We start from the raw sequence: 21,856 nt of genomic DNA on the forward strand, positions 1-21,856 counted from the left end.
ACAGCATATTTTTAAAATACAAAATTAAATCATATTTTAAATAATTGTCAAAATTGACCAAACTGTTAAGAAATATATGGTCCTCCGCCTTAAGCTTCTTCTTCTTCTTCTGTTTGATTTTGGCTCGCTCGGCTTGCGTATTTGCCACAAAGCAAAATAAACGCTTGGGAAACTAAGTAATCAAAAAATTTTTAACTGATTCGCATGGGAGAGATTAGGAAAGTTAGAGAATATATGAAGATACATATAAAATAAGATTAACGCCTTAAGCTTCATAAACTGGCTTAAAAGACTTTGTTTCCAAGTCAGTAAAATTTATAAAAAAAAAGGTTCATAAACATAACCTACGTTTTTTTGTAACTGTAACCGCCTTATTTGTTTTGTACATTTTATTAGTTTATAGTCTTTAATTAATTTGTTTAAACTATTGTTTGTGATTGTGTGATCGTTTAATTGCTTACTTTAAACAAAATGGTAAGTATTTGAATAAATAAATAAAACAATTCTCCATTTGTTTACAAACTACGAACTCGTGTCTTTATGTTTTGTTGGACGGTTAAATTTGAGGGGATTGGGTTCTGTAGGTGATGAGGGGCTATTTAAAAACACAACTGCTTCATTATAATTATATTGCAGATAGCTTGAACACTTTTACAGCATTATAAACTTATTTACTTTATATTTTTTTTATAAAACTATTACATGTTTCTCTTGCCGTGTCTAGATGAGAAGTATTGACATTTTCTTACGAGAATACAATCATCTGTTTTTTTTAAACATTTAAAATAATTCTAATATTCGAAATCTGTAATCATGTGTCAAGTGTTGCCTGCCATTACATTTATATACAAACTCCAACATGTTTAATAAAACCCAAATTAATTTATTTCAAACCTTGCAAATTTTAAACGCTGTGATTTCGTTACCCATATATATTAAAAAAACAATTTCTTTCACAAATTGAACTGTTCTGTCCTACAATTATCTATACTTCTATACATTATAAAGAGGAAATATTTGTTTGTTTGTCTGTATTGAATAAGCTCCGAAACTACTGAACCGATTTGAAAAATTTTTTCACTGTTTGGAAGCTAGACTATTCCCGAGTGACATAGGCATAATCTTTTTTTGAAAAAAATTTGGGATCCTTACTAAAACTCTAATAATGTAACCGAAGGTGTAAAAAATTACCTAAAATATTCTTTACATCGCGTGCCCTGCGAAAACTATTGATGATAGAATAAAATAATGTACTACGACTTTGTAGAACACATTATTATTTACAAAAAGCGTCGCGATAGCATATGTCTAACTATTATAGTTATGCCGTAATAAGTGTTCTTTTATTTAAAAAAATAAAACAACTTCAAATACTGTTGAATTTTTGGTTAAAGACCCGAGCTGAGCCGGAGCGGGCCGCTAGTTAGAAATGATTATAAAGTGCTGAGTTCATACAGTATTTCATTTACGATAAATCTAAATTGGATAGGTATGTTCATTAAATGTAACAATTTCTAATATCTTTCGTATTGTAAGCCCTGACAGGTAGGTAATCTTACTTTACCATGGGCTCCAGTAACCACTGAACATCTGGTGGGCCGTGACTCTTAATTGCATTGATGACTTGTATGAATGGTATTTAAATACCCAGTTTAACAATACAGTACAATTGTGTTTTTTAGGAGTACAGTCCTGTAATAGCCATGTTCAACATTTGAATGAATATTTATGTTCCAGAGTTCTCCAATCCCAGACACACCTTCAGACCGCGAAGGAGCTCAATCACGAATGACATCACCAGCAAGAGAATATGAAATGTTTGAAGATGAGGGGGCTATACTCGGTGATAATCCTCTTGAGGAAGAAGAAGATGGAGAGGAACTTTTCAATGATAATATGGAAGCGTATGTATTTTGTAACTTAACTTTGTACACCATAACATTATGCATCCATAGATAATTCACAATTGAAATTTATTCAAAGAGACGTTTTTTAACATATCATTTTATAGCCTTGTGTTTCAAAAATGTTTACTCTTTCAAAGCAAGATTACAATTCATTGTGATTATCACAAAAAGTATAAAAACAGCAATTTCTTGAAAAAATCTAACACCATATAAATTACAATTAATTTTATTCATTATTTAGACAGATGAGCCAGTTCATGACCCACCTGGTGTTAAGTGGTTATGGATATCACTATGTGGATGTAGCCACTCACCTTTAGATGATATAAGTATTCCAGGAGTCAGACTGCGGTGCAGACTTCAAGACTGTATAAATTGTATTCAAATTCAACTATTAAGAACCAGCAATCAAACAGTAAATTATTTTCAAATATCAAATACTGCCAACACAACACTTATGAGAATAATTTTATTAATATATCCATTATTGTTTTTGAAGACTAAAAATTCGTATTTTTTTATTCCAGTGATTATCGTCCTATGCCCGCGCTGGATCGCTATGATAATGAAGACCTTGATGATGATGAATACGATGCAATGTCCATTCGAGACCGTGTGGCAGTTGAACAGGAGCTCCGAAGAAGAGATAGAGATGAAGGAAGAATAAGACGTGATGATCGTGATCTGTTGTACGGTGAGATTATCATAGCATAATGACTCAATATTAAAAGATCCAATTGCATTAATTGTCCAGTCAATAAAAAAAAATCGATTCAAAATTATTTGATAATTCAATTCAATTTCTTTTCTAATGGTGGTCCTTTTTGATTTCGCGAAAATCCAGTATTATAGAGTCTGTGATTTTGGTTGTGCCCAGATGTCTTTTGGTGTGGTTTGGACTCTTGTTTGTTGGGTGGGAGTTACTTGATAACAAAACACAAAACTACAAAGGGGTACGAGACAAGAACAAGTACATTCAGAATCAGAATAAATAAATAATAGTTAAAAAAAAAACAAAAAAATACGCTTTTATACAAAATCCAACTAAGAATAAAAAATAAAAATTAATAAATTTGAATTATAAATAGGTAGTGTAAGAAAAAAAGATTTTATTGTAAAAAAAAAAAGCGCTGTTCGGAATATTATCAAAATAACCCTTCTAGTTATATCTGTTCATAAAATTTTGATTACTATTGTTACCATGCACCCTATGCTTTTTTTTAGTTGGATTATCCTTAAAAGCGTATTTTTTTTAGTTTTTTTAAACTATTATTTATTTTTCATTTTTTAGTTTCATTTCAATTCTATCTTTTTTTAAATTTTTCAAGAATTTCATCTGAATCAGTGGGTAACTTATCAAGAAATAGGTGATCGGCGCGCCTGGTAGTTTCACTTCTTGGTCCTGACGCAGACACTCCGGGTCCCAGGAAAACAAAAAATCCGACGTTTTGAAGGGGGTCACAAAATCATGTTCAAAGATTCTGTTACATACTAACATACGTATGAAGCTAATAAAAAACGTATTAAAAAGATAGATAGAGAGAGAAATTTAATTTCTTTTGATATAAATTAAATATCTTCAATTAGTTGACTATAATTGACAGATGAGTCGGATGATGAAAATGCCGATGCCCCTCGAGCGAAACGAAGGAGGGCTGCGGAGAATGCAGCGATGGGTGCAGAAGAACAAGTGGAAGAAGGTATCGAAAGTATTGAGAATTTAGAAGATACTAAAGGTTACACCACCAAGGAGTGGGTTTCAATGCTTGGACCTAGAACTGAAATTGCTAACAGGTTGGTAACATTCCAAACAGTAATAAATTAGATATGTTTGCTCTATCTCTGTGATCCAACTGTTAAATTGTGTAGTAAGTATGGGTTCTAAATATCCTGTCCAATATATAAATAATTACAATCACATTATATTTAAATTTTTATTTGTTTGATTGTACATTTAAAACAATAAAATGTACAATAAAATAAAATAAAATGTAGAACTTATTGTACAAATGTATTTGCTTTTTGACTGTTTTTTGAATGTAAATTCTGTTTTGGTGTGCAATAAAGTCTATTCTCTCTCTCTCTGTATCTGCTAGTCCAATTCTTGTTACACCCGTCAGTATCTTTACAAACTTTTAAATATTCCCACAAATAAATTACTATTGTATAAAAGATTATCTATTCAAAATTTTAATTATTCTTCTTATTCTCCAAGGTTCAAGAACTTCCTTAGAACTTTCACAAATAACAAAGGCCAGTTTGTGTACAAGGACCGTATCAGACGCATGTGTGAGCATAACCAAGCATCCTTTCATGTTGAGTTTGATCTGTTAGCTCATAGAGAACAAGTTTTAGCCTATTTTTTGCCTGAAGCTCCCTTCCAGATGTTGCAAATATTCGATGAGGTAAGTTTTAATTATATTTTCGTCAATCTGCAGAACAATCATGACTGTATCTCAACTGTTAATCCGAAATAATAACTAGTATTTCTTTAATTAGTAGGTTGACAATTTAAATGAAAACAATTAAACCTAGCAGAGTACTAATAATCTTCATTAACGAAAAATTCCGCGTAAATGAAATTATATGAGAATATAAAACTTACAACCATAGTAATCAATTAAAGTATATCAAAAAATGTTTTCTTGATACTTGACGGACACGATTTTTTTTATTTCCCTTGTAGGCAGATCAGCATAGAGCCCACCCGATGGTAAGTGGTTACCGTCGCCCATGGACTTCAGCAGGAGCAGAACCAAGCCGCTGCCTACCGTTAAGTACTCAGTCATAGCGCTCGGGAAACACCGTGGACAAAATTTCAAGTAATTCATAATAGTTGATAAAGCAAGAAGTACTCAGACTTTTTTGCTCTCAGTTTGGCAGTATTATGGTTGACATGTGGACTGTATGCAACCCTCACCTTATTTGATGTATAAATTTGTAATATATTTTTATTTGTAATTTGCCATGAAGTCACAGTGTGTTATGGACATTGATAATCCTAAGGGCACAGCAGAGCTGCTATAAAAAGAAGAAGTCCTACAACAAACCATTACCACTACATACAGTTGCATGCTGGTAGAGAATACATGAATGAATAAGCAGTTAATGATCAACAACAAGTAAAATTAGATAAAGAAGGACCCTTAGTGAAGTTCAGATCAGTAATAGAAGTATAGTGAATTTTTCTATTTCATTTTTCTTGTTAGTCCGTATTCTTATTATTAGGCAAATTACATTGTTATAGACAAATCTTAAACCGAAAAAGTGTTTTCTATTGTGCCTAGAAACTTTAGAAAATACCACATATGCAGCCTCTTCTGATCTACAGCACATTTTTGCAGGTGGCCAAAGAGATAGTCCTCCAAATATTCCCAAGCTACGAACGCGTGACCTCTGAGATCCACGTCCGCATATCAGACCTACCGCTCATTGAGGAACTTCGCACCTTCAGAAAACTTCACCTCAACCAGCTTGTGAGAACTGTTGGAGTGATAACGTCGACCACCGGAGTACTACCACAACTGTCCGTTGTTAAATACGATTGTAACCGTTGTGGATATATACTGGGACCATTCGTGCAGTCACAGAACTCTGAAGTCAAACCCGGGTCTTGTCCAGAGTGTCAGAGCTCTGGACCATTTATGGTGAGTGACAATTGTTTACAGACATTCCCTGGGCCATGGCTAAAGGGCTTATAGTGACCCTACATGTGGAACATCTTTCTGGTTCTTGTTGTATAGAATACTTGTATCGTCTTCTCACATTAAAACTATATAATCTCAAAACTTACTAATTTTATAGGAGAGTGTTTTAAAGGTTTAACATGTAATATTTTTAATATTAATAATTATTGCAACATTTTTTTATTACCAGTTACATTATCTGTCTTTTAAAGTAAGATAAAATTATGTATTAATTTTGTTAATAGCAGTCAAAACATAAGTAAACAAAAAAAAAAAACTAAAACTAAACTACGCTCTTTTGACAGTATTTATGAGAAAAATACTGGTGATGATACCAAATGTTTACACATCATCATCATCATCATCATCATTATCCTGCCCTTCTCCCAGTCACCTGGGGTCGGTGCAACATGTTTTCTCCTTTCATACTCTTCTATCATATACCATTTCTTCGCTCACTCCCCTCCTACCCATATCGTCTTTCACACAATCCATCCATTTCTTCGTAGGTCTACCTCTTCCTCTAAATCCTTCCAAATTCATAGTTAACACTCTCTTAACAACCTCATTTTCATTTCGTCTCATCACATGTCCATACCATCCCAAACGCGCACCTCTCAGCTTCTCTGTCACAGGTGCCACTTTCAGACTTCCTCTAACATATTCATTCCGTATTCTATCAATTCTCGTTACTCCACACATCCATCGCAACATTCGCATCTCTGCTGCATGCAATCGCCTTTCATTGAGTTAATATGTGTAAACATTTGTTACTTAGAGCAACAAATGTTTACACATATTAACTCAATTTTGAATATATTTGAAATTGTTTGAAATTGTACACTTTTAATGCGAAAGGGCGCGATATGTTCCAATTTAAAATGATTATTTCAATAGCACTCCTGTTTGACATCCACTTTGCGATATGTCTTTCCTGTCACTGTTGAATAGAACTATAGAAATGTAAGTTTAATTACATCACAATACTTCACAATGATCTCAATGATATCCAAAATTAATGAAACTTTTTTTTTTTTTCTCATGCAAACAAAGGATAAAGGAAGACAATTTAAGTTGTTATGGTAAACAGTCTGTTTTAAATATCGATAGAATAAAAACCCCTTTATTTTAACCATTAAATAGATGTACATAGCATTTTCTTTCAATGTTCACTCATGCTTTATTATAATTATAAAAATATAAAAAACCAAATGTAAATTGTATTAAGCAAATTTTGTTTCTTTATTTATTTTTCTAATGCATGGCTATATACTGGTGGTAGGACATCTTGTGAGTCCGCACGGGTAGGTACCATCACCCTGCCTATTTCTGCCGTGAAGCAGTAATGCGTTTCGGTTTGGAGGGCGGGGCAGCCTTTGTACTGTAAAAACTGAGATCTTAGAACTCATGTCTCGAGGCATTTACGTTGTAGGCGTCTATGGGCTCCGGTTACCACTTAACACCAGGTGGGCCGTGAGCTTGTCCACCCATATAAGCATAAAAAAAAAGAAGAGAATAGTTGTGGCTACTTTGAATATACAAAAATTACGTTATTTTATCTTAGAATCCTAAAGTTTAGGGTCATCTTTAAATGTTTGTCTTCTACACCTGTAAAAATGGTGCCTTGGATTTACCTCCACAATATTATAATAATGCTCTTGATATTTGTAAGTTTATTTTTTGCTCATATTAGGCAAGATTTTTCAATTCCATAAGATTCATATTACTTAAAACACTAAGTTATGTGAACTATTCCCAGGTTTAACTTATTCCATAAAATAAATAAACAATATTTTTTTTTATTGATTACCAGCTGAACCGGCAGACTTCGTAGTGCCTCAATCGATAAATAAAATACCTAAACCTTTGTATAAAATAAACTTAAAACAAACAAAAAGAATCCGTCCGACGGGGGACATATCATTGTTATTTTTATTTAATTCCGAGCATTTTCATATTTATCTACCTTTAAAACCTTCCCTGGACTTCCACAAATAATTCAAGATCAAAATTAGCCAAATCGTTCCAGCCGGTCTCGAGTTTTAGCGAGACTAACGAACAGCAATTCATTTTTATATATATTATAATTAATTATAGAAGATTTTATTTGCAGGTGAATATGGAACAAACGGTGTATCGGAACTATCAAAAGGTCACCATCCAGGAGTCTCCAGGTCGGATCCCGGCCGGCAGGATACCTCGTAGCAAAGATGTCATATTACTGGCAGATTTGTGCGACCGATGTAAGCCCGGTGATGAAGTTGACTTGACCGGTGTATACACCAACAACTATGATGGCTCATTAAATACTGAACAGGTAGGTCTGTTTGTTAGAGTTGCGAGCGAGTCTTGTTTTTTTTTGATTAGCGGTAGGCGGCGACTTGGCTCTGCACCTGGCATTGCTGAAGTCTATGGGCGACGGTAACCACTCACCATCAGGTGGGCAGTGTGCTCGTCTGCCTACAAGGGCAATAAAAAAAAACAATGACGTCATTATTTAATAAACTCTCTTTGATGGATATAAGATACAATTTAATTAACTTTTATGGCTTGATCTCGCGTTTACAGAAAGACAATATTCAATGTTAGCTTCTTTTTTTCCCCTTGTAGGCAGACGAGCATACGGACCACCTGATGGTGAGTGGTTACCGTCGCCCATGGACTTCAGCAATGCCAGGGGCAGAGCCAAGCCGCTGCCTACCGCTGTCTTGTCTTGTCAGCCCATGGAGCGAGCACCTTAATATTACTGAACTCTTATTATTGCGAGTAATTGAAGATGTAGCTACTGACACCATATTCGGGTCAACTGTGTCTCAAAAATCAAACCTCAACAACAGCTTTATGCTTTTTTTTCTTATTGTTTAGATGGTGGACGAGCTCACAGCCCACTTGGTGTTAAGTGGTTACTGGAGCCCATAGACATCAACAACGTTAATGCGCCACCCACCTTGAGAGATAAGTTCTAAGGTCTCAAGTATATTTACAACGGCTTCACCACCCTTCAAACCGAAACGCATTACTGCTTCACGGCAGAAATAAAAAAGAAAAAGAGGTTAATATTTAAATCAGGACTTTATATTGGCGCATGACCTCCGAACAGTTGAATATAAAATCGTTTTTCCCGAATATATTTTCACTTATAACTAGAGATAAGTCAAACTAGGACAACATTATCAAACCCTTCAAACCGAAACGCATTAAGTACTGCTTCACGGCAGAAATAGGCAGGGTGGTGGTACCTACCCGCGCGGACTCACAAGACGTCCTACCACTAGCTCGACTCTCTTTGATGTCTCTTCTGATCTGTAATTTCCGCCATCCTACTATCTGTGCGACTGCTTTGTCACCGAAGCGAGAAGGCACTGCCACCAGCTTACAAAGGGAAAGGGCAAACAAGAAACAATAAAAAATAATTTAATCACATTAAAATTATTTTCCAGGGATTCCCAGTATTCGCGACAGTGATAATCGCGAATTACATCGTTGTGAAGGACTGCAAGCACATTGTTGAATCCTTGACCGATGAAGATGTAGCGAACATAGTCAAGTTGTCGAAGGATCCGAGAATCGGCGATAGAATAGTACAAAGCATAGCGCCTTCTATATACGGATACGATTACATTAAAAGGGGATTAGCTTTAGCGCTCTTTGGAGGAGAACCTAAAAATCCAGGTGAGATACAAGATTTTATGTTATCTAGAAATTTGCTCACCTTATTTTAAGTAGCTACTGATCGTCTTTCATTGCCATTGCTAATTTTTTCCACATACTAATATATGTATTGTAATGATTTTTTTTTCTTTTCAGGCGAGAAACACAAAGTGAGAGGCGACATCAACGTTCTTATATGCGGGGACCCCGGAACAGCCAAGTCGCAGTTCCTGAAATATACTGAAAAGGTTAGTTCAGGCCAGATTATAACTTTCTTAGATCAGTAGCGTAAGAATAACCACTCCACATCCCCGCGGGATGTGGTTATTTCACCCATAGACAACAAAACATTGATGTCCAGTCGACAAGCATTAAGCAATCTATGCTTGGATGAAAAATATAACATTAACATAAATAAAATTAATGTTAGTGATCGTTATTAGGGTACACTAAAATTTCTTCAAACATTGAAAAGCTACAGATTGCTCTAGGGTTAATACAAAAACTGGTTCGAGTTGACCATTGTAACAAAATTTGGATTACACACTCATATTAAGAAAAACTTGGTGTAATGTAATGTAATGGCTGGTGATGTGAGACTAATCAGTTAGTGCGCACTCCTAGCATACTGTTACGCCGGTAAGAGTAACGCCATCTATTGTCAGATACCGGAAACACAATACTAGAGATGTGGGGAATATTCTCGATAATTCTAGGGATGTGGTATCGGCTACAAAAGCGTTGCAGAGATGGCAGAAACAGCGAACGGATCACCTGAAGCGAAGCGGAAGAAGCGAATTGAGAGTTTTAAAGTGTTTGTTGAGTGTTTTAATTGTTCTAAGTGTTGAATATAGAACTAAAAAGTTGTACTTTGGTGGAACATTTATTTATCCCGAACCTCAGCGCGTAAAAATACCAATGGCGTTTGTTAAGTTCACTGAAGTTTTATAAAATCATATATTTATCTACTGTAATTGATTGTGAACTTCAATGTATACTAATATGACCACGCAGATAGCTCCCAGGGCCGTGTTCACGACCGGCCAGGGGGCCAGCGCCGTCGGTCTCACCGCCTACGTGCGGAAGAACCCAACCACTAGGTAACAACTTTAGCTATTCCGTAAAATAATGACTTACAAATGACCTACACATTTTTTTTATTGCTTAAACGGGTGGACGAGCTCACGGACCAGCTGGTGTTAAGTGGTTACGGGATCCCTAGACATCTACAACGTAAATGCCGCCATTGCGATCGGCACTTACTAGAGGGCGCTAGGGTAATGATTGCACACATTGCAGTATTGTTCCCATAAGGAACTGCCTAGTCTTGCCATAAATACTGAGACAAAGGAAAAAAAAACTATTACAAATAACATTTATTACTTTTACAGTGTGTTAGTTTAATACATAAATATAAAACAATTTAAAGTATAAAAAGCTTATTCGAAGTGGTCTCCATTGGCTGCTATACAGTCCTTTAAACGTTGAGGCCAGTTATCAATAGAAGCACGCACTCTTTCCATGGGAAAAATTTTCACTGCCAATCGTACGGATTGTTTTAGGGACTCCAAATTATCATGGCGTTTAGAGCAAGCCGTGCTCTCTAAAACGGACCATAAATCATAATCCAGCGGATTAAGATCGGGACTAGACGACGGCCAGTCTTCAGCTCTGATGAAGTCCGAAACGTTCGTTTCCAACCAAGACTGCGTAGACCGAGCTTTATGACCTGGCGCCGAGTCTTGCTGGAAGGACCATTCTTGATTATTGAACATGATATTGTTAAGGGGCTTCACTACCTTCTCAAGAATGGTATCTTGATACACCTGTGCCGATGTTTTGATACCTTTTTCACAAAAGTATGGCTCAGTCACTCCTTCATTGCTAATACCCCACCAAACCATCACTGAAGTTAAATAGTGCCCACGTTGCACTCTGTCGACTAATTGGGAAGCTTCCCTAGAGCTTTGAGCATAAATACGGTCATTTTGTTTGTTAAAATGTTGCTCAATTGTAAAAAAATTCTCATCCGTAAACAAAATTTTTCTATGACCTCCCTTTGCGTACCGCTTCAGTAGTTGTTTCGTTTTTACCACCCTATTCTCTTTTAAATTATCAGTTAAGAAATGACCAGTACGTCTCTTATAGGCTGCAAGTCCTAAGTCATCTTTTAAAATACGCGACATGGTTCTAGTTGCTATCTTCATCTCCCGAGATAAAATCTTTTGCTTTCGGACAGGATTTCTTCGAATTCTTTCTCTTACTGCTTTGACCACCTTTTTCGTACGAACACTACGTGGACGGCCAGATCTTTTTCTGTCACAAACAGAGGGGGTCTCATTGCACCTATTAATAGCCCGGTACACAAACGGTTCTCTTTATCACCCCACTCCATTTTAATATCGCAAAATACTGTACAATGTATTGGCGCCAAAATGAGAAAACTCAATGAGCTATCATATAAAAATGACAGATTCCAAATTCAAATGTAATATTTTGTTTATTTTTAATTGTAACAATATTTATGGCCAGACTAAGTATACTGACACTTTCGTAATTACGTGGGCTAAGCTGCCAGTAACAGCTATTCAGAGCTTAAAAATAAACCAAAAAATAAACCAGACCATATTGTTTTCAAGTCTGTTGCAACGCCATCCCGTCTGAGCGTAGCTGAAATAGCCCTAAAGGCTACGAGCGCTAATAACGAGGCTAATAGCTAGGGATGATGCACGGTATCAGTAGTTGTAAATATTTTATGAATAGATATGAGTAAAGGGGTTATTTTGATAATATCCTGAAAAGCACCCCACGCTTTTTTTTTAATTATAAAATCATTTTTTCTTACACTATTTTTAATTCAAATTTATTACAATTTATTTTCTATTTTTAAGTTGTATTTTCTATAAAAGCGTATTTTGTTAGTTTTTTAAACTTTTTTTTTTTTTTAGTGCAATTTAATTATTTTTTTAAATATTGAATTGTCATCGGTCTTTAATAAGTATACTAAATTTCGAGTTAATCCGACGTTTTGAAAATCAAAATCATGTTCAAAGATTCCATTACAAACATATATACGTCTGAAGCTAATAAAAGCGTATTAATAAACGAATGCATAAGCCGCGCCAATAAAGAAACGAATCGAAAATGGCGGCGGCGATCATGCGCTCTATTGCTGCCTTTAGTAGAACAGGGCGCGTACTGCATTAAAAAAAAAAAAAAAACGTGTGGCACTCGGGTACTGTCACACCTTAGTAAGAAGATCGAAGAGAGAAATTGACATAATTACTTCAGTGCGCCACGTAGGGCACCGGTGACCTACCTACATTGCAGTCAACGTTTTAAAAAAGCAACGCCATCGAACTTGGCCCCATTGTCTCACGTTTGTCCCTGTCTGACCCGTAGGGAGTGGACGCGAACTTGGCCCATTGTCTCACGTTTGTCCCTGTCTGACCCGTAGGGAGTGGACGCGAACTTGGCCCCATTGTCTCACGTTTGTCCCTGTCTGACCCGTAGGGAGTGGACGCGAACTTGGCCCATTGTCTCACGTTTGTCCCTGTCTGACCCGTAGGGAGTGGACGCGAACTTGGCCCCATTGTCTCACGTTTGTCCCGGTCTGACCCGTAGGGAGTGGACGCGAACTTGGCCCCATTGTCTCACGTTTGTCCCTGTCTGACCCGTAGGGAGTAGACGCGAACTTGGCCCCATTGTCTCACGTTTGTCCCTGTCTGACCCGTAGGGAGTGGACGCGAACTTGGCCCCATTGTCTCACGTTTGTCCCTGTCTGACCCGTAGGGAGTGGACGCGAACTTGGCCCCATTGTCTCACGTTTGTCCCTGTCTGACCCGTAGGGAGTGGACGCGAACTTGGCCCCATTGTCTCACGTTTGTCCCGGTCTGACCCGTAGGGAGTGGACGCGAACTTGGCCCCATTGTCTCACGTTTGTCCCTGTCTGACCCGTAGGGAGTAGACGCGAACTTGGCCCCATTGTCTCACGTTTGTCCCTGTCTGACCCGTAGGGAGTGGACGCGAACTTGGCCCCATTATCTCACGTTTGTCCCTGTCTGACCCGTAGGGAGTAGACGCGAACTTGGCCCCATTGTCTCACGTTTGTCCCTGTCTGACCCGTAGGGAGTGGACGCGAACTTGGCCCCATTGTCTCACGTTTGTCCCTGTCTGACCCGTAGGGAGTGGACGAGAACTTGGTCCCATTGTCTCACGTTTGTCCCTGTCTGACCTGTAGGGAGTGGACGCTGGAAGCCGGTGCGCTAGTACTGGCGGACCGCGGCGTCTGTCTCATCGACGAGTTCGACAAAATGAATGACCAGGACCGGACCTCCATACACGAAGCGATGGAGCAACAGTCCATATCCATATCCAAGGCAGGGATCGTCACGTCACTGCACGCCAGGTGAGCGACGCGAGCCGATACTCAACAACATTGCGCTTTCATAAAAGCACTAGTACAGCGGTCGGGAAACCGGGGTTAAATTACCCCAAATGGGGTAAAATGAAATTTTGGGGGGTAAAAATGGCACTTTTGCGAGTAAAATGTATATATTGAAGTAAAATGTAAATATTTTGGGGTAATAATTAAAAAAGTTTCCCGACCGCTGTACTACTATATAAGGTACTAGCGACCCGCCTTCGCTTCGCTTCGGAAACTGTAATTTATTATTGATTTCTCCACTATTTAATGGATGTTATTATATCAATTAGTCTATCTATTAAAAAAACCCGCAAAAAATCCGTTGCGTAGTTTTAAAAAATTAAGTATACATAGGGATATAGGGATAGAGAAAGCGACTTTGTTTTATACTATGTAGTGATTTAGTATTTTTGCCACGTATTCGGCTATGGAATTAGTTCCCTTCCACGGTGTTTCCCGAGCGCTGTGACATATCTTTCTTCAAACGAGGTTTGTGGAGAGTATTAAGCGGTAGGCAGCGGCTTGACTCTGCTCCTGGCATTGCTGAAGTCCATGGGCGAAGGTAACCACTTATCATCAGGTGGGCCGTCAGCTCGTCTGCCTACAAGGGCAATGCCAGGTGCAGAGCCAAGCCGCCGCCTACCGCTAATCAAACCTTGTGCAATCAAACCCTGACCTCTCTCTGAGGAGACAGAAGAGTTTGATATTCGATCTGTTTATTTTTGCAGGTGTTCCGTGATAGCGGCGGCCAATCCCATCGGCGGGCGCTACGACGCCTCGCTCACGTTCTCAGAGAACGTGGCCCTCTCCGAGCCCATCCTGTCGCGTTTCGACGTGCTGTGCGTCGTGCGCGACGAGCCCGACCCCATGCGGGACGCGCACCTCGCCAGGTACACCGGGCCTACCCTGTGCGCACACACCTAGACCTCACTTAGATCACTGGCGGTAGGACCTCTTGTGAGTCCGCGCGGGTAGGTACCACCGCCCCGCCTATTTCTGCCGTGAAACAGCAATGCGTTTCGGTTCGAAGGGTGGGGCAGCCGTCGTAACTATACTGAGACCTTAGAACTTATATCTCGAGGTGGGTGGCGCATTTACGTCGTAAATATCTATGGGCTCCAGTAACCACTTAACACCAGATGGGCTGTAAGCTCGTCCACCCATCTAAGCAATAAAAAAACACACACACACACACACACACACACATTGTACAAGCCCAACCCTAGTTTTATAGTTTTATGCCAGTCGAGTAACGTGATGTATTTTTTCTCGATACCTGCGGATAGAATGAAAAGCAGTCGACGTCGCCCCAAACACATCATTTCGGATCCTCCCGATCCACTAACGGTGCTTCTAGGTATCGGTATTCGACGAGTAAATTAGCCCTCAGACACAGCCCACTGAGTTTCTCGCCGGATCTTCTCAGTGGGTCGCGTCTCCGATCCGGTGGTAGATTCTGTGAAGTACGGCTCTTGCTAGGGCTAGTGTTAGCATCGTCATCAGGTTTGATCCCCGTGAGCTCACCTACTAGTTAAGGTTATGCTGGAATAGCCTCTCAAGGCTCTTAGCTAGAGAGAGAAAGAGAGCGAGAGAGAGTATTCTTTATTGTACACCAAAAAACAAATAAACAGTGCGATACATTAAACACAAAAAAGCACAATTGGCGGTCTTATCGTTAAGAGCGATCTCTTCCAGACAACCATCAGATGAACAAGAATCATTTGGAAACGAACTACGCGCGGTGTATCAATCCAGTGAAATACATATACATATAATAATATGTACACATACATACATATATCCGTAAATATACATACAATTACACAATGTAATATAATAATAATTATTAAAAAAAATTGTTTCTTTACACACAAATAAGAATAAGCAATTTACATATAAAGGATACTTAAAATACCTTGGAAACATATACAATTGAAGTAGATACCAATTTCAGAAATTTAAGCAAGGTAGAAAAAAAAAAACTGATGTATTGATGTGAACCAACAGATTCGTGGTGAGCTCGCACATGCGGCACCACCCGAGCTCGCCCGCGACGTCACTAGACCACGCCGCCCCCGACCCCGACTTCGTGCTGCCCCAGGACCTCTTCAAGAAGTACATCGTGTACTCCAGGGAGAACGTGCACCCCAAGCTGCAGGTACGTGCACGCACGCCCCGCCCCCGCACCCCACGCCCCGCCGGCCCCCTAAGTCGTGTACAGAAACAATGAAAACGTTGCATTAATGCTGTTCTTCGTCAACAGAATATGGATCAGGACAAAGTCGCGAAAATGTACAGTCAGCTCCGGCAGGAGTCCCTCGCGACGGGAAGCCTGCCCATCACCGTGCGACACATCGAATCAGGTAACTTCGATGAATACAACGTAAAAACAAACAATTGTTAATTTTGTATTTTTTATTTATTTATTGCTTAGATGGGTGGACGAGCTCACAGCCCACAGCCCACCTGGCGTAAAGTGGTTACTGGAGCCCATAGACATTTGCAAACGTAAATGCGCCACCCACCTTGAGATATAAGTTCTAAGGTCTCAGTACAGTTACAACGACAGCCCCACCCTTCAAACCGAAACGCTTCACGGCAGAAATAGGCGGGGCGGCGGTACCTACCCGTGCGGACTCAAAAGAGCTCCTACCACCAGTTGTATTAGCTGAATCGAACATTTGCCGTTAAAATTCGATCGCCAATCGATGAGCACTTAAATGAAGATGCAACTGTACAAACTCATTCCTGTTTGCAAAAAATATCAGGGTCCTGAATTCCAGCAAAGGAAGATACTTTAATAAAAATTGAGAAAAAAACGCAGCTAGTTTTTACGGATCCCCTCGATCCATCCACTCAATCGTCGCTTGCAGCTTTAGGCCTAGGCCGCACTACGGTATAACCGCAGCGGTTATTAATCGCGTGAGTTTACGAAACACGAAAACGAACACAAGCGGCCGCACTTGCGGTTCTTTCCCGCGACTGATTAATAAAAACCGCGAAACGTTACAAAATTGTCGCGGAAAAAAACCGCAACAAAATTTGTAATCCATAGAACTAGGTATCAGTGCACGCACTATGCGTAACCGTGGACGGGTTTTTGATATTTCAAATACATAATATGTGTTTTGTATTGAAACAAAGAACCAAGCTGTTGCTCTGCAAAGAGTTTTTTATTATTATTATTTTATTAACTTATTTCTACACTTACAATTATTATGATTATTTTCGAACCTGCAAAGAGAAACAACATTGAAAGATATTGCTTCAATATGTAGACCCTTTTTTAAATCTGCAAGTTTTTTTAATCTATTAAGAAAGCACGTTATATTTTTGAATACCCAAAGCCAGAGAGCAAATCCAATTATAGAATGAACATAGCTTCTAACTATTATGATAGTCGAAGCTAATGCGCGGGAAATTTAAATGTAATTAATGAAGGGCCAAGAGAGCTTCGTTTACATACATTCGCGAAATTTTGTTTCCGTGAAACTGACTACTGGCATCTGATGGTGATTGAAAACTATCTCTAGGGGTTTTCTTAAATTTTGATATTTCTTATGAAAGAAACCTTTCTCAAATCTACTGCTAGTAAGTGGACGGACCCAACAGTTGTGAAAATTTCGTTGTATTTTTTTTCTATTTCTTAGTACCAGAGGAACACTGCTCTTTTGAAATTTGTCCATCTTCAAACTGTGAAAATCGCGGGCGAATTCGCGGGTAATAATTGTAGTGTGTGCGTCTTAAGCGGTTTCACGGTTACAACGGTTAACCGCTCCCGGGAAAAAACCGTAGTGCGGCCTAGGTCTTAGACCTAGGGGGGTCACCGCACCTAACCCATAAACAGACCCCATTAAGTTTTCCGCCGGACCTTCTTAGTGGGTCGTGATTCCGATCCGGCAGTAAATGCATTCTCGAAGCAGCTGCCCTTGAGCTGTTAGGTCTTTTTCGTGGCGCATTTACGTTGTGGATGTCTATGGGCTCCAGTAACCGCTTAACACCAGGTGGGCTGTGAGCTCGTCCACCCATCTAAACAATAAAAAAAAACTAACGAACAGCAATTCATTTTTATATATATAGATTTAAAATGTGTAATGTGTGTGTGTCTCAGTGATCCGCATGTGCGAGGCTCACGCCCGCATGCACCTACGGAGCCAGGTCAGCGAGGAGGACGTGAACGTGGCCATCCGCACCATGCTGGAGAGCTTCGTCGACACGCAGAAGTACAGCGTCATGCGAGCCATGAGACAGGTCACACCGCGCACCATTCTCTACCTACATAGATTCGTTTTTGTGACGAAATCCCGATAGATTTTAACTTTTAATTACATCAATATTAATCTATATATTAATACGTGAAGCAAAAACTTTGTATCCCTTTTTACGAAACTTGCGCGGACGGAAGAGTATGAAATTTTCCACACTTATAGAGAATATAGAGAAGAAGTGCACAATGCTAATTTTGTTTTAAATAATGCATAAAAGATACATTAAATCAATAAAGAAAACATTACATTTGTATTTGACGCACACACGCATGCATACTATTTATTGTCAAACTTTTGTTCTTGACGTCTGTTGTCAAATTGAGAACAGATTAAATATTAATTGTCTTTGTTAATATTTTTTATAGTGTGGTCTTGGCGAAATTTGTGATTATAGAAGTATAGAATACAATCATAATAGTGTACAAACTTGCAATTCCAATTAATTATAGTCGAATTTCGACTACTGCGGGACCTCTAGTAATGTTTAAACCATGATTAAAGTCACAACGGACAGACTGTGATTGTACGTATTTTTACACCAGCGTGACTACAAAATATCTAGTATATTCATACTACTCTAGTCATACGTAATCACTAAACCAGTCGTGCATTCCGGTGCGTGTACAGCTGAATCTTTGTCCTCGTGTCTCCCAGTTGAACGTTTTGTGTTTATAGAATGTAATAAGTACGTGAAATACAAGTGTGGAACTCTGTGGAAATTACCACAAAAAATCTACAGCGGCACCCAAACTGCACCTTTCGTATGTCGCAACGTTAGAACTGAAGTGGTCTAACTAAAAATTTTTACGTATACCGCGAAAGACTTATGTAAACATGTATTCTTTAAGGCTTCGTCAAACAGAACGCGTAATTAACGCGCGTCAGAGCGCTAAACTGACGGCGCGCTATGACGCCGAGATGTGTTACTATCGACGAGATGTACTACTATGGTAATATACTGTCAAACAGCCCTAACGCCGCGACAGAGCGCTGCGTACTTATAGCGCTGGGGCTCTGTTTGACGGTATGTTACCATCGTAGTACAACACATCTCGGCGTCATAGCGCGGCGTTAGTTTAGCGCTCTGACGCGCGCTAATTACGCGTTCTGTTTGACGAAGCCTTAAAGTTTATAAAATACAGTTTTAGTCCAGAAAAGGAAAAACGTACTCTTTCCGTCTCTTTTAAATCAAAAGCTGCATACCTTATGGTATTAAATTTGAAAAACTAAAATATTATAATAATTCTTTAATTACATTTTTGGAGTTAGCCAAAAAATTAAAGTATTTTGAATCAAGCCACTTCAATTATAAAGGCAACGAACTAGATACGAAATGTTATTAACACTCAAAGGCAAAGTAGTTAATGAACGACTGTACAACCGCACGGATTTATTTAAAATAATTCGCATTTGTCTTACGCATGGAGGGTAGAGGTAAGGAGAACCGTCTCTGTGTGTAATAAGTGTCCCTTAAAATCTCCTAAATAAGGGTAAATTTAAAAAAGGCGCTGAAAATTATTAGAATATGATAGAGAAATAAAAAAGGACGAAAGAGCTGTAAGCACTACAAAATCATAAAAAATATGTTATTTAAAACTGATCAGAAAATGCAATCGATGTCTCCACGTTTTACCACTTTTTTTTTTTTTTCATGCTTAGATGTGTGAACGAGCTCACAGCCCACCTGGTGTTAAGTGGTGGTTACTAGAGCCCATAGACATCTACAACGTAAATCCGCCACCCACCTAGATATATAAGTTCTAAGGTCTCAGTATAGTTACAACGGCTGCCCCACCCTTCAATGCGAAACGCATTACTGCTTCACAGCAGAAATAGGCGGGGTGGTGGTACCTACCCGGGCGGACTCATAAGAGGTCCTACCACCAGTGAAAATTTTAGGTTATATTGACGAAATTAGTTTGGACTACGTAAACATGTGAGGTCTTGTATATTAATTACACTGTCACTAACTACTCTACTCATTAAATATATTAAATTTCCTAACTCAGCATATTTCAATCAGTGAACAACTGCTCAATTCATATCATACCCTGTGCCTATGCTAGCGCCATTCTGAAGGATGTTTGAACTGTTATTTAGTGCTGAAAGTGGGACACTTTTTCAAGCTTCTCCCATATGAGACGATTCTCCTTACCTCTCTACCCTCCATAGTCTCACGTACGTGTTCCCGGCACGACACGAGAGCAGTGTGCTTAGTGCGAGTTTCTTAACGTTCTCTATAGCGTAAAAGTCATTTTTGTATGCAGTTGGAACAGCACCCCTAGCGGCAAACGTACGCAAACGATCCCATTTCATACAACTATGAGCTAACTTTTACGCTATCGAGAGCGTTAAAAAACTCGCACTAAGCACAGTTAGATCTCGGTTTTAGTGGTTCGATATTTCAGATTTTATTTACTCATTACCAGTTACATAATTTAAATAATATTATTTTTCTTCTTACAGACGTTCCAAAAGTATTTATCCTACAAAAAGGATCACAGTGAGCTGCTTTATTACATCCTGAGGCAGCTGACCATAGACCAACTGGCCTACATGAGAGGCCTCCACAACCATTCACAATCAACAATAGAAATCTCCGAGAGAGATCTGCTCGAGAGGGCCCGTCAAATAAACATAACGGATCTGAAACCATTTTATGACAGTTACATATTTAAAATCAATAATTTCAGTTATGATCAAAAGAGGAAGGTAATTGTGCACTTACTACCCGAAGTGCCCAGTGCTTCATAAAATAAACAAAGTCCATCGGCTTCAATTTTCCTTATGATATTATTTTTTTATTGTTTTAATTTACAAGCATTTGAGATTTAATAATTATGAATTAAGGCTTTCACTGAAGTTGTTTTAGTCATAATAGTTTGCAAGAGTTAATTAGTTTTGAATATGAGAGAAGAATATAATGTTCTCTAAATATTTACTACGTTACGGCGAAGTTGTTTCTAATATAGTGAATAAATGAGGTTACCGGTCCCCCTACTAATAAGGAATTACCATGGTTCAGATGTCACCTTTCACCTTTCTTATCACATGACGTTTCAGTCTGTGATATCTATATTATTATCTACTATATAATAACTTATATCTACAATAATAATAAAACGTATCATATTTTGTGTTCTTCGTTGTTTTGCGTCATAATAAGCACAATTAGGTACTACCGTGTTAACTATTATGTCGCAAGTAGCCAGTATTCCGATTTAATATGTAGGACAACTGTCACTAGAATACAAGACGAGACCTCACGTCCCAAGATCGGTTGTGACATTCGCACCTGTGTCAGCTTCGGTGATCACTTAACGTCCGGTGAACCCTGATAAAAATACTTGTTTTTATACGCTGCAATCTGCCTACGAAAGCTACAGGAGAAACGTGCGCACTTTGTATGTGTAAAAGAAATCTTGGCACACGTCTTGTTCAACTAACAATAACACGATTGATTCATTGAATTTATTTTAGCAGAGTTCTATTAACACTAAAAACATTGCAGTTATGAAGATAAAAAAAGGATTTTAATTACGACAGTGTGAACAATAGCCGATTGCCAATGTGACGCAATGTGCCGATATACACAGTAAAACCCACCTTTACTCTAGTTTAGTTTACTATAATTAGGTTATTTATAGGGGCTCCTGTTTAAAAATGATAAAAAAAAAACAAACCAATTTTATCATTTCGATCGCCTTATGCGTAAAAATTAAATAATTTTAAGGATAATTAGCTCATAAATGCCTTGCCTGATTTTAGTGTAACTTTCGTCATCGATTTTGTGTTAAAATGTTTGCTATTTTAAGTATTTTAATAGATTGTGATCTATAGTTTTAAAGTACATTGAATAAACTGATGTGTAAGAAACAAAATATAATGGACATTTTAATTATATTTAATGAATAAAAC

At 38.4% G+C, this 21,856-nt stretch overlaps 1 protein-coding gene across 1 annotated transcript; it reads left to right on the forward strand.

Annotated features, from left to right (window-relative positions):
- The first annotated feature begins 317 nt into the window (after positions 1–317).
- Positions 318–21,824, forward strand: LOC101744843 (DNA replication licensing factor Mcm2). Its single transcript, XM_038012122.2, has 16 exons — positions 318–474; positions 1,738–1,904; positions 2,435–2,601; positions 3,512–3,701; positions 4,123–4,312; positions 5,252–5,554; positions 7,707–7,910; positions 9,034–9,265; positions 9,401–9,492; positions 10,259–10,344; positions 13,485–13,652; positions 14,399–14,560; positions 15,678–15,828; positions 15,934–16,033; positions 17,782–17,921; positions 20,405–21,824. Exons 1-16 carry the CDS (start codon positions 472–474, stop codon positions 20,690–20,692), a joined length of 2,643 nt encoding a protein of 880 aa, XP_037868050.1. The 5' UTR covers positions 318–471; the 3' UTR covers positions 20,693–21,824.
- The last annotated feature ends 32 nt before the right edge of the window (positions 21,825–21,856 follow it).

Source organism: Bombyx mori, chromosome 7 (assembly GCF_030269925.1).
Source record: "Bombyx mori chromosome 7, ASM3026992v2".
Classification (NCBI taxonomy): domain Eukaryota; kingdom Metazoa; phylum Arthropoda; class Insecta; order Lepidoptera; family Bombycidae; genus Bombyx; species Bombyx mori.

Coding starts and splice junctions, on each gene's coding strand:
- LOC101744843 (XM_038012122.2), top strand. Junction 9,493..10,258: donor TCCTGAAATATACTGAAAAG/GTTAGTTCAGGC, acceptor ATGACCACGCAG/ATAGCTCCCAGGGCCGTGTT. Junction 15,829..15,933: donor ACGTGCACCCCAAGCTGCAG/GTACGTGCACGC, acceptor CTTCGTCAACAG/AATATGGATCAGGACAAAGT.